At 40.6% G+C, this 13,585-nt stretch overlaps 1 protein-coding gene across 1 annotated transcript; it reads right to left on the reverse strand.

Annotated features, from left to right (window-relative positions):
• Positions 1–1,100: 1,100 nt before the first annotated feature.
• Positions 1,101–3,337, reverse strand: dlx2a (distal-less homeobox 2a). The gene is made up of 3 exons (XM_039818549.1): positions 2,845–3,337; positions 2,221–2,405; positions 1,101–2,122 (listed from the first exon to the last, which is right to left on the reverse strand). The coding sequence occupies exons 1-3, from the start codon at positions 3,161–3,163 to the stop codon at positions 1,808–1,810; spliced, it is 819 nt and encodes a 272-aa protein (XP_039674483.1). The 5' UTR covers positions 3,164–3,337; the 3' UTR covers positions 1,101–1,807.
• Between the last annotated feature and the right edge of the window lie 10,248 nt (positions 3,338–13,585).

Raw genomic sequence — 13,585 nt, forward strand, 5'->3', positions numbered from 1 at the left:
AAAATAGCTAGGCCTATAAAAAAAAAGGCTTTTTGGACGCGTGCCTCTGTTTACCATAGCCTACAGGCCCTACATGAGCCCCGTAAATAATGTAGGTCAATGTGCTCGTCTTCAGAGATCAGAGGCTTTACGTGTGAGACGTGAGAAATGTTTCCATGATGTTGTAGCTCCAGGCTTTCTTGGACCTAGTTCCTCTCTTTGTTAGACTGAGTTCATAAAACGTCTGGAAAGCGACTCACTGACTCCACAGAGTCTGAGGAGTTTGTGCTCATTCATACCCACCCTCATCTTCCCCTCTCGCATGCCAAGGCGTGTTGTTCTGTTGCCTCCTCCACCGAGCCTGCGCCCCGGGCCCAACCTCTGCCTCTGCCTGCCTGAATGAGCCCCCGGTTCGGCTAATCATCTGCTGAAAGAACCGAGTAAAATAACCCCAAACAGCTGAGGAATTATCTTACGCTTGTCCACGCTTGTGATAGCATCCTAACACGCTCTTCTTATACAAACAACATACAGTATAGCCTATTACTTAAGAAATAGCTTTAATTAATTTAACGTTATCTAACGTTAGCTTTAAAAGGCCGGCTAGTTTAACTCTTAAAGTCCAACCGTCCTTATATGGTCCTGACTAACTGACAGCTAACCGCTCTACTAACATGGTTACCAGGCAATACAACTAGAAGTTAGCAAGGCTATTCATTTTGTCAGCTACAGGTGTCCGTTTATCCTATATGGCCTATAGTTTAAATAAATCACTGACATGTTTGTGGCAGCCTGGTTCCATTTAGATATAGAGGAGTTTCCCTTTATAAGATTCAATGTGTAGCTCTTTTCTGAAATAAAACCAATTGACGTGTGAAAAATAATGCAACACTCACCAAGCATTAATTGTATGCTTTTAAAATAAATCAATGTCTAAACTGCTATACAAAGTAATATAAAAATTAAAACAAAAACAGTCCCAGACATAGGCTATATTTGTTATTTTGCTCATTGCTAAAGGAATAAGGCATCACAAATCTCCCCATGTCATCCTAAATGCCTGTTAGCAAAGAAAATGTGTGTGCAGAGAAAACATTTTTGAGAAAAAAAGGAGGTATGCATATATTCACAGAAAACATTTTTATTTAAATAACGTCTGGTCATATATGGAACACTGCTAAAATAAATAAGACAAAAATACAATTAACTGTGATACAAGTAAATCAGAGGGTAGGACAATCAGTAGCTTACGGTGGTTAATGGTGGTTAATTTGCACCAATAGCCTAAAAAAAGAGTGCTATCAAAAAGCTGTGGTAAAATATTTACAAACGTAGATTCAGACACTTAGGCCTATAGTCAAATCAACTAGCCTAATGGCATAAGGAATGAATAAAGGTAGCCTACGCTGTTTTATCGCACAACAAAATGAGGTCATATTGAAAAAGGCACGATACCGTTAACTTGTGCTACATTTGTGACAGGTTGTCCTGCGATGAATGTTTTGTTTTTGCAGAAATGGCAAAAAAGTGACGTCCGCGTAAAAGTAGGCTTGCGCCCAGGCTGTGATTGCTTTGGGTAATAGTGGTTCATTCACCCCTCGACATAAACAAAATAAATAAATACAAAAATAACTGTAGAAATCTGTAACTACCATTTGCCAGCGCGAAAACTGGCAAGGCCCATGAGCCTGTCTGGCTCCATTAACTTCTATATGCTTGCAACTTCGCATGACGCACAAACGAGGTCTGTAACATGAAGGTATTGGCATTTTTCTTTTTTTTCACCAGTATTTTCCGATTTAAACCCGATGTTTTGTTGTTGTTTGTTTCAGAATATTGTCCCAGCGCTTATGGCGGAGTTGTGGTGGTGCTGGATCAGAGGCTGCAGATGCGTCGTAGAGTTCGTGGTAGAGTACCAGGAGTAGTTTGCCAAAAACGCAGTCGTGTTGGGAGGGCTGCTGCTCTGAGGTAAACTGGAGTTGACACTGTTCATTCTTTGAGTCTGTGGAAAGTCCCAGGCAATAGTTGGTGGAGACGTGCAGGGGGGAGATTCACTGGAAGCAACGTGTTGCTCTGGAGGGATTTCTCCACTTTTCCACAACTTCTTGAACTTGGAGCGGCGGTTTTGGAACCAGATTTTGACCTGAGAAAGAAACGGATACAAGCATAATAATTTCTTTTCACATTAGACACATAATAGATATTTGACAGCGTATGAATCCACGTCTTAGATGCACCCACCTGTGTTTGCGTAAGGCCCATCGAGGCTGCCAGCTCGGCCCGTTCTGGTAGAGCCAAATACTGCGTCTTTTGAAACCTCCGTTGAAGTGCGGCCAGTTGAAAGCTGGAATAAATGGTTCGAGGTTTCCTGACCTTCTTTGGTTTTCCATTAACCATCCGGATTTCTGGCTCGCGCTCTTCTTTCTCTGAGGGAACATTCAAAAACAATTCATGTTATGCATAAAGGATACTGCGGTTTTTCAGTTACATATAACTTTTAGGCATTTTGCACGGCCATACGTGTTAAGTAGTTAATGTGTTAACCTCATAATTAATTTGGTTTCATCAGATTTGTATATTATAATGCAATGGGAAACATATCAGAGTTTGTTTAAGATTTGTGTTTAGCAATACATTAATTAAGCATACACTATCAGTGTTTTGTGCGCATCTGTAGCCTACAAGACAAGTAGGCTTTGTGTCTAATAATTTCTGACCACATCATTATCTTGTCAGTTATGTTATGCATGATTCAACGTCCTCCTCGTACATTTCATGCCATAAGCAAGTTTTAAAGTTCGATCTCAAACAAAAAGATGAAATTAATTAAAATGTATTTTTAAAAGAATTTAAGAGCATCCTTACCTGTATCTGCTGGAGTAGGAGAGGAGTTGGAGCCGTAGGAGCTGTATGCACCATAAGATGAGTTGAAACCAAGGTCGTATGACTTTGCGTTATATGGCACAGTGCTCGTGGCGTTGCCGTGGTACTGGTAAGAGCCGAGTTGGCCAAATGGAGACCCTGCGCAATGGCCAGGCTGTTGGCTGTTGTAATAGCTGCTGTCCGTCGCCGTGGACACTGGCAGAGTCGGAGACTCCTGCGATTTGTGCAAGCTGTGGTAACTGCTTGAGGTAATCTGGTTTGAATGCATATCAGTATTTAAGTTCTCAAAAACCCCAGTCATCTTCGAGTTGGAGTGGAGCACCCTCGTAACCTATGCGCAAAAAAGCTGAAACACGACTCAAAATCTTGGACTGATGACACCTTTTCGTGAATCGAAACGCATCCCCGTGTAAACTGTGGGAAAATCAGCGGAGGTGTGTCCCTCTCACAGTGGTCTGTGATTATCTGCTTCGGTCGGTGGTGGGAGCGCATTTATGTGAGAGGGAGAGGGAGAGCTACTGTGTCTGAGGCAACCAATGAGTAGGCTGCCCGACTGACTACTCCCCACCGCGTCCACCCTCCATTATTTGTTCAGGTCTGTCTGTCCTGGTTGCATGCAGAGAGTTTCCATTAAAGCATCTCAACAGAACCAGAGAAAGGTACGGTGACCAAGGCCCAACAGGTCTGGTCCTAGGTCCTAGTAATTGTCTCTATGCGCAATCGGCCATAGGCTACAGAAGATAAAATGTGACTTCAACATATGGATAACATGTAGACCACACATCAGAAAAAGGCATCATTAAGTTGTTGCCGCAAATTAGTTTTCACTGGCATTGCGGTTATCCCTCTTCATTTGAATTTTACGCTTGTCAGTGTACAGATTTATGTCCGTTTTTCAGTAGCCTACATTGTGTAGGTTTATGGTAGAACCAGACCTTTTCATGGTGGCCTAATTCTTGTTTACATTTTGGCCTGAAAACCCCTCAGAAAACTAACTGACAAGTACAAAACGAATTGGAACCACACAGAGAAAGGAAGTGACACTGGGAGTAGGTTAAAGAGGGATCTATATGTGTTGATACTAAATTAAGGTGACTACAGGAAATAGCTACAGCGCCCCCAGGTGTTGGAAATCTGTCTTACAGACCTTTTTTCTTTTGTATTTCCTTTTGTCTGCATTGAGCTAGACAACAGAAACACGAACCGCCTTTTAAACAAACTCCCTTCTGTGTGAAGAGGTTCACAGAATGGGTCACCAATACAACTTTCACACGGAGTCCAAAGTGTTGGTGATGCGTTTAGTTCTCCTGAAGGACAGAAGTTCATGTGATGTTGTTGAGGCGTCTGTGTTCACCGCCACAAGATGGCAGCATAGTTCCTTTTATCAAAACAACTGGGGTACATTAAGTCAGTTTTCTGTAATGCTACTGCATACTTGATCAGACTAAGCTGCGAATTGTCAACTTGCTTTTTCAAGTTCTGTCGGCAAGAACGTCACTAAGCACCACAGACAGAGTCATGGACATACAGAGATGACAAAATAACACTTTTACAATCTAATGCAAACCAAAACAATGGCCCAATATTATCTTTATGAAGCTTTTCAGTTTGTTGAACTATAGTAACTTTGAGGTTTTGAATTTGTTGTTTTTTTGCGTCCAATATTAAAAATAACACCAATTACAAAACAACACCACAGCCACAGAGTCTCTACAAAAAATGTACATTATAACTCACAGAGAGAATGGCCCAAATCAAAGCAGCAAAGGCAGAGATACCCTGGTCCATTTGGTCAAGCTCCAGAAATGCTGGATCCTACAATTACCATATTGCAACTTGATAGTGTCTGTGACTCTCCCTGCCTGGCAAACGCCAACACCATTCAAACTCATTGCACCCAGTTTGTAACGCAGGCTTTCGTTATAAGTGATATTCATGGATGAGGTATCTTTAGTAATTTTCTCCGACTTAAGAAAACTCCCTCAGAGCCACAGAAAACATTATACAACAGTCACAGTCTGACTAGTCCTCCCTATGACTAGTCCTCCCTATGACTAAATGGTAAACTAATCTTCATGTGTAAAATTGGTGTCATTCCCTTTTACATTTCTTTAGTATGTGAAAAGCCTTATGCTTGCTGTTATATGTTTTGTAAATAACTGCTCTTTTTGATTAATTTCATTACCCACTGTTGTTATTTTCCTTTATTCTGCCCATTTGTCAGCGAGTGCACGATGAGACCCCTATATCCAGTCCAGGGAGGCTTCTATCTGCCCATTGTTTTTCTGAAAGGCAAGCAATCCTCTCCCACCTCGGGCCAGTGGGGCTGCATGTCACTGCTCATTAGTGGAGCACAGTCTCTGTACTCTGCTGCCCGGCATCTGAGCCAGAATGAGCAACAATTCTAGAAAAGGACATTGAAAGACCAGCCATTTAAGCAATTACCTTCTCTGTTCAGGATTATTTTCATCAAGGTTCGGCTGATGAGGTAGTTTTCTAGATTAAAAAGATATCCAAACTTTTTGAGTTTAACACCTTTTCATATTTCTCTATACTGTTTGAGCTTATCTCCTTGGAAAAAAAGGGACTCTTCCTGAAACCTATACGTTTATGTAACTCATGCCACACACAGTAACTGTGTTTCTGGATGTGTAACTGCACAAGTAACTGTGTTACTGTATATTTACGTGCAAAATCTTGAGATATTTAAGGAAAAACAGCTTCAAAGTTGATTGAAACAAAAAGGAGGATTCTCCGGAGAATGCACAAGTCATCAGACTTTTAGATAGCGGTCAGGGAGGATTTTCACAACATAGTTCCCTAATCTCAGAGTTCACAGTCAACATCAATATGTGCCAACACATTCATAACAGCAACATAGTTCTTATCATACCTTTTCTTTCAGCTTTTCATGAAATAGATAGTTGTTTTTGCTACTTAAGTTCTTGACGCCACCCACACCCAGTTGGTTGATTATAATTTCGATCATCAGCTGCAGAGCAGCTGGCATAGTGGATCTTCCTAGTGTTCACTGACATGAAAATGATGCCAAATGACAGGACACAGATGTATGGAGCTTTTATCATGCATTCCAAATTCCCACTTAAACAGGAGCTTCTTTGGACTTGGCACCATCAGACAGCTTGTATTTTTCTTTGTATTTTAATTACTCAGATTTCAACATGCTTGACAAAGACAACACTTGCGGATTCTAGAGCATCTATTGTGAGTATAATGAACAGAACACACAACGTATTGAATCAAAAGTTTGCAAACAAGTGGAAAAAAAGATCTCATAACCGTACTGGAGACATTCTTGCTATATAGGCTACTGTAGAGTATGTAGTCTGTCTAATATGGTTATAATGTGTGCTGTTTCAATCACCACTGGATTACAATTTTTTTTTTATCATTCAACCGTGTTTAAAAGGCTGTGAAGAAAAAACATGCTCATAAAAAGGCAACACTGGCTGATATTGACATTTTGTCTTGAGGAATCAAAGTGCACCAAACAGGAAGTCATTGTGAAAGATAACAACCCTGACATTCTGAGGAGTTATTGATCTTGAGCATCTGTTATCTTGGTTTTTTTGTGTTGCAGAAGCTCAAAAAGGCAAACAAAAGCTGAGATCTTTTCAATGACACACCATTTGCACACCATGAGTTGAAGTTACAGAAATAGTAACAGAAGTCAGAGCTCAATAGAGGAGTAACAGAAATCAACATAGCACTGCATGAACACACAGTGTGTACTGTGTTTACAATAGCAATGGCAATGTCCAGTAGGGAACGATTACAGTACAATGGGCAATACATGAGCCAGAAGGGTAGCAACACTATTCCCACCTACAACGAATGCTACAATAAATATTAACCTATTTATTTTAATGCAGCAAAGGGCTGCAGGTCGGAGTTGAACCTGCGGCCACTGCATTGAGGACTAAGCCCCTTTATATGTGCACGCACTCCACCAGGTGAGCTACCCAGTTGCCCTACTACAAGTACAATTTTTAATAAACTAAGTATAACTGAAGTTGGTTCAATTTAGCACAGCTTAAGGCATATACTTATTTTGATAATACAAAATAACACATTAATATAAATGTTTTTTAAACAGAGGTGTACTCCTCAACGCAGCAGGCCCGGGTTTGACTCCGACCTGCGGCCCTTTGCTGCATGTCATTCTCCCTCTCTCTCTCCCCTTTCATGTCTTCAGCTGTCCTGTCAAAAATAAAGGCAGAAAATGCCCAAAAAATAATCTTACAAAAAAACAAACTTGGATATGATAAATAGATGTAGTTTTTTTATTATTATACTGTCCTTAGGATCAACAGGGGTAGTAATTGTGTTTAAAGCTGGCAGGTTTCTAGCTCTGCAGAGTGATTTGGCTGTTGGTAGATTCTCTTCGCTGATCTCCTGCTGGGTCTATTGGAGCATTCATCACCTTGGCAACTCACCCTTTTCGTCAAATCACATTACTGCAAGTTTTTCAGCTTTGGCTTAAAAGTTTAAATACCTCAATTACAATGCGCCCAAACAAACCAAAGGAACAGTAGGAGGATTATCCATGGTTTCCAAAATGTTTTTAAGCATTAGCCCAAGACACAGGGTCACCAAAGATGAGGTTATTACATGAATCTGCTGCTTGCAAACATGGAAATGATTTACCATGTGCATCTTGACCTCTCCGTCTGAGAGGTTGAGCCTGTACTGCATGGCTGCGGACATGAGTGTTAAGTTGGAAACCCTCAGCATGGTGTTCATGATTGAGCATGTGCTTCCTTAGAATTAGTCATGGAGGCTTTTCCTGTGAGGAGAAGTTATTTTTAACAACAAAGGCTTTAATGATGAGCACAGGCAGGGCAAAACATTTGCAAGGAAGTGCACGGTTTTGAGCCAATAACAGATGTATGGTTAATGTTTGATGCTCCACACCAAGACAATCTGTTAATGTTTGATTAAGCTACAGCCCACCAACAAAGTATATTTTACAATACAATCTTTATACTCAGAAAAAGAAAGGCAGAACATAACTGATCCATTGCTGAGGTTGAATTAAAAAACCTAACCTAATCTTTGTGCTTTATTTTTATTTGAATGATCAAAACCGCCACTGAAATAATATAAAAAACTGCTGGGTGCCTGATGTGCCTGATGTGAAAACTCCGTCAGGAAAATCTGATTATTTTTGAAAGATTAGTGATGATGGTTTTCACAAAATAAGTTTGTCCCTGCCTGCTATATGATTGTCATGACATAATGAAAATACACCCTAGAGGGAATTCCATCACACTAATGCAAAAATGGGTTTGCACTTTGCATGGATAACAAAGGAATCCCCAGAATTCCCTGTGTCATCTGCACGGCCCGCCTGAGAAAGAATTCAGAGAGGTATGTAAGGTCCCACTCCCTTCATTGTTGATTCAGCGGAACACCCCCCACCCAGGACCCATAAATGGAAGCAATCCTTTGTGCAAGGGGAGTGGAGCAGATATACCGCGGATGGTTTCCCTACAAAAGGACCATGGCACTGTCACAACAGGACCAGGATCAGCTGCTCCCTCTTTCACATAGTGTGATTAACACCGTGCTTCACACAGCCACTGATGCAGACACAACTTCTGCAGTCACTCAGCATCCAGTATCTCAAGGGCAGAACAATTAGGGGTCTCTCTTCCCTATTTCTGGATACAGACATCACTAAGACACTTCAGTTGTACTTACTTACTACTTACTATTACTTACATTGCATTATTCTAATCTTACTATCGTGCGGTAGGTCCAAAAGTCCAATATTTAACTCTGTATATCTTAATTTCCCTCACTGGTCATGCCCTCATATTTTAGACCATGTTTATCACAGATTTATGTATAGAGTTAGATAAGTTATACTCTAACCTAAGATGTAGATTGATCAACATAATAATAAATTTTACATGCCTCTGTGGTGCTAAATGTCATTATCAGCAGAGTCAGGCATTGACTTTAGTCTATCAAAAGTCAGTCCTTTATTTAAAGCAACAACAGCCATCTGTTTTAACTTTGCATTGTGTTCATTAGTATGGTTTCTTGGAACACCAAGCAAAACAAATATGCCTAGCATTTTGGGCATGCTCCCTTGTCTCTCCAATAACTTTTGGGTCTGGTTTCCTCCACCCATCTCTGTTATGTTGACTTCATTATTGTGAAACTCGAGGAGCTGGCCCTTCTGTCTTACCAGGGTTTAAGTTTCAGAGCTTTTAAAACGTAATCATTTCAGCATGAAGGTGGCAAATCAGTGGAATCCAATCATTAACACTGGTATCATTCTCAGCAGCTCTACCAAGGGTGGCACGAGTCGTCCAAATTGCAACCAAGATGTAAAATCCTCACAGGATTGCTAAATCCGCATGAAATGTAATCAATTTGACATGCCTCTGTGTGCTGTATAAATGCCATTATCAATAAGACTGGGACTAAATTTAAGTATTACTGTTTAAAGTAAGAACATCTGTGGTTTTATGCCCAATGCCAACTGTGCATTTTGGGCATGTTTCCTTGCCTCTCTGATAACTTTGGGGTTTGGTTTCCTCCACCAGTGTCTGTTATATTGACTTCATCACTGTGAAACTCGAGGAGCTGGCCCGTCTGTCTCAGAACAGAGAGAGTTTTAGAGCTTCTAAAATCTAATAATTTTAGCATGAAGGTGGCAAATTGGAGAAATCCAACCAAATCCATCTGAACAAACCTGTGTACACATATGACATTAAAAGATCAGACATTTAATTTCAGTACTTTGTCCCGCAATGTTCAGAAGAACAGACTCATCAGACTGTAGCTAGTGAGTGTAAATGCTTACAAATATAATATTAGTTTAAAGTTTAAATTGTACTGAAAATGAGGCAGCCACTTTTGTTTATCTGATTAAGACGTAGATAGGGTGAGCAATATTTAAATTTAACTGGCTAACTTCTGCCAATAATCAAACCTGTGGAATATGCATGTGGGTAGCATTAGAAAAGGACTGATATCTTTTTTTGTGTGTGTAATATGTTTACGAAGTAAAAAAGCCCAAAGTCCACCCCAAAGGGACTTACCATCTTCAACAGAAAACACTGTTCACAAACTGCTCCAAACAGCTCTATTGTAGTCCAGCCTTTACTACCGTGACGAATGTGCGTCACTTTGTAACACACATTATAATGCTCGCCTAGCTGCTAGCGTGGCACGCCCTCATACTCTGCTTCTGACTGGGTAGTAGTGCTGACCTAGCTACTGCGCATGTGCGACTCCCAACAAAGATGGAACGGAAGTGAGATGCCTCACTCTGTAGCTAAAACAGAGAGCTCAACACACAGGGTGAAAAGAGGAGCTACAGCAATGTGCAGTATGACATTAAAATAAAAAAATATGGTGTTTTTTGAAAATTAAACCATGTAAACCTATTCTGGCACAACCTCTAAATACAATTATGAACCTGAAAATCAGCATAATATGGGCACTTTAATATCTTCAACAGTGATTTGACCAGGGGGCCACACAGACTTTCTCAAGTTGGTGTTCATTTTGTTCGTACAAAAGTGCAACTAATCTGTGAAGAAAGGCCTCGTCAGCTGCAGGGGTCCACCTGTTCAACCTGCACCATCTCTCCGGTTTCCCTATTCCCACTGACCTGAGACAATAAGAGGATGGGCGGCTTCACCTGATCTCGCAGCTCGTGTTACACAACCACCCAGGGCAAAATTGGACATGAAAGTGCTGTTTGTGTGGTTGGGTGAAAGCAGGTAAAGGCAGCTACTGATCTTTTTGCTCACCGGGAAAAACACAGACCATCAGCAAGCAATTTAAGCAACAGATTGTTCTTTTGATCAATAGAAGATCATAGTGCCGGTAGGGATTTACAGTTTTGCAAGCATGCGCAAATGAACTTTGTCTTTTCTCCATACTGCACCTCATCTGTTCCTATAAAAATAATAATAAATAAATTATATTGCAAATAAGTTTCAACTACTGTATATATTTCATAACATGCATGATATGATGTGTATCTGTCCACATAAAAGCTTTAAATTGTTTTTTATTGGCTCATTAAGATTACAGAGAACTATCAAGAATAATAATGCAATCAGTGTTAATTAAAGTGTTAATTAGATGCAATCTAATTAATATTGAATTAGATTGAGGGATATTATTTTGACAGGTCATCATTTTTTATTATTATTGCATAATTGCTAATTCTACTGGGTTAATATGGAGCATTACAAATGTCTCACACTGATTGTATAGTGGACTTTGAAGTGAAATGTGATGATTTAGGATAGAGAGCAACAGGTAAAGGATTCATAAAAATCATACATCATTACACAGCAGAATTTGAGACAGAAAAGGATTCTAACAACTGTGCTTAAAGTTAAGTCTGTTATCTCCTACTGAGACATTGGTTGTATGAATAAGGGGATGTATCTATCAATGAAACAATTATTTTTAATTAATGAGAGGCCAGTAGAAGAGGTCACCGGACTGGTTACATCAGCGAAGAGGCTTGTGATGTGTCAAGATCTGATGCATCTGTTACCAAACCCATAGCAACAAAGATGCCATTCACATAGCTTAACGCACCCCCCTCTGCCAACAAACACACACACACACACACACACACACACACACACACACACACACACACACACACACACACACACACACACACACACACACACACACACACACACACACACACACACAAAAAAAAACCAAACAATGCCCACATTGTGTTCTAAGGGATTGTGGCCCAGCCTGGTTCAAACTTCACACCAGCATCAAACACTGGTAGATACACTGATAAATGTGAGTGGGCCATACAATGAAGCTGTTTTATATTTCCTGCAGGTTTGGACGATAACAAAGCTGCCACTCAGTGGAAACCTCAACCCTCTTAAATGCCAGGTCTTCAGGAACTATGAAGGTGATCCTTGTGGAGCTGAATTTCTTAAACCTGGATGATCTTAAAACACAACTGCAAAGATAAGCTTTTGACATGTCCTGAGGTGACTGAAGATCTCTCACGTGTTTCATGAATGCAGAACCGAAAAACCTTTTCTTACTTATTTATGAACATGGTCCTTAGCAGGTGTTATTGATGAGTGTGCATTAATATTTTATGATGACCAACCCCCAAACCAGAATATATTTTCCATGTCCAAGTAGTCACACATGTAAATCAGAGTGTTCCAATAAATCCTGTTACTGTAGTGGTTGAAATTCCAACCCTTCCAAAGATAGTTCAGCCTTTTTAGTGACCTACAGCAGCTTGTCCCCATGTCTCACAGAATCTGGGAGGTTTATTTGTATAGCTGACTGAAACACCTGCTGTTTATCTGCTGTTTATCTGCTGCTCAGTGGCCAGCAGATCAGACTGTGGTTGTACTGGGCAGCTTCCAGGTATGAATGTGTGCAACTGTGTGAATGTGATCAGGGCAAAAGAGAGGTTGCCTCTCAGTGAACCTTGAATAGTAAAACAAACCTAATTAGTGTTTCCTTGACTGTCATTAGTGGGAATGCTGATTCAGCAGCATTCCCACTATTGTTCGTTTTTTTATTTATTCTTATTCCGCACGTTTTTTGGCTCTGCATAACTTCTGCATACTTTGAGCTATTAAAACCATTCAACTTTTCAAATGTTCAGCTCTTTCAGCTAATGATGGGACTTCTTCAACTTGTTTTCTACTATTTATACTTTTTTAAATATTAAGCTTTTTAACACTTTTTTTTAACATTGAAGTGAATGAGAGCATGCTTCAAACCCTTAAAGGGGTGATAGAATGCAAAACCGATTTTACCCTGTCATAGTTGAATAACGACAGTTCGGTGGGTAAATAGGACATACATACAAGCTCAAAATCCCATTGACACCCTTTTACTATGAATATTTCATATTTTGAAACTGCCGCTGAAAACGGGCGAATCCCAACAAAGCTGGGAATGGTCACGCCATCCCAAAAACCGGAACCTTTGTCAGCCCATGGGTGTATTAAGAGAACGGTCACGCCCCAACATTTACATAGGCTACACAACTGACCTGAGATCAGTTAGTCTTCTGAATCTAGGTCGCGCAGATCTCAGAAAATGTATACATTGTTCATATGCTATTTTACCATTAAATTCACTTCTGAGAAATTTTTTATGCGAGAAATCAACTACTTAGAGGTCAAATATGGGCGTTTTTACGAAAATTTGATGTCTAATTTCAAATTTTGTCCGACTGTGTCGGACTTCAGAGGCTGGTGCTGCCTGTGTTGCTGCCTCGCCGCCTGGCCTGCCTTCCTCCACAGACCCCGGTTAACACCGCTTGCTGCTGTGAGCCCGATTGAGCTCCGACGCCGCGTGCGAGCCCACAGCACCTCATACCACGCGCAAAGTCACCGTTTGGGCTGGTGGACTACACCAAACGCAACGCTGCTCTGACAGAGCTCCAGGGCCTGCAACTCCCCTCTTCCTGCTAGCTAGCTAAATGCCCGGTGTATGTGAGGTGAAAGCGGTCAGCGAGCTTGTTACGCCAGCATTCTCTTACCACAGATTCTAGTTAATCTTATAATGTGTGTAATTATAATGTGTTGAGTTATTTAAACAAACGATTGGGAAAATAACACCGCTTGTCCATGAGTCTCATTGATAGAGCCTGCGGCTGGATGGAGCTCTATCAATGAGAGCTAGCTAGCCTCCTCTTAGAATTCCTCTGGAATTCACA

Source organism: Perca fluviatilis, chromosome 12 (assembly GCF_010015445.1).
Source record: "Perca fluviatilis chromosome 12, GENO_Pfluv_1.0, whole genome shotgun sequence".
Classification (NCBI taxonomy): Eukaryota; Metazoa; Chordata; class Actinopteri; order Perciformes; family Percidae; genus Perca; species Perca fluviatilis.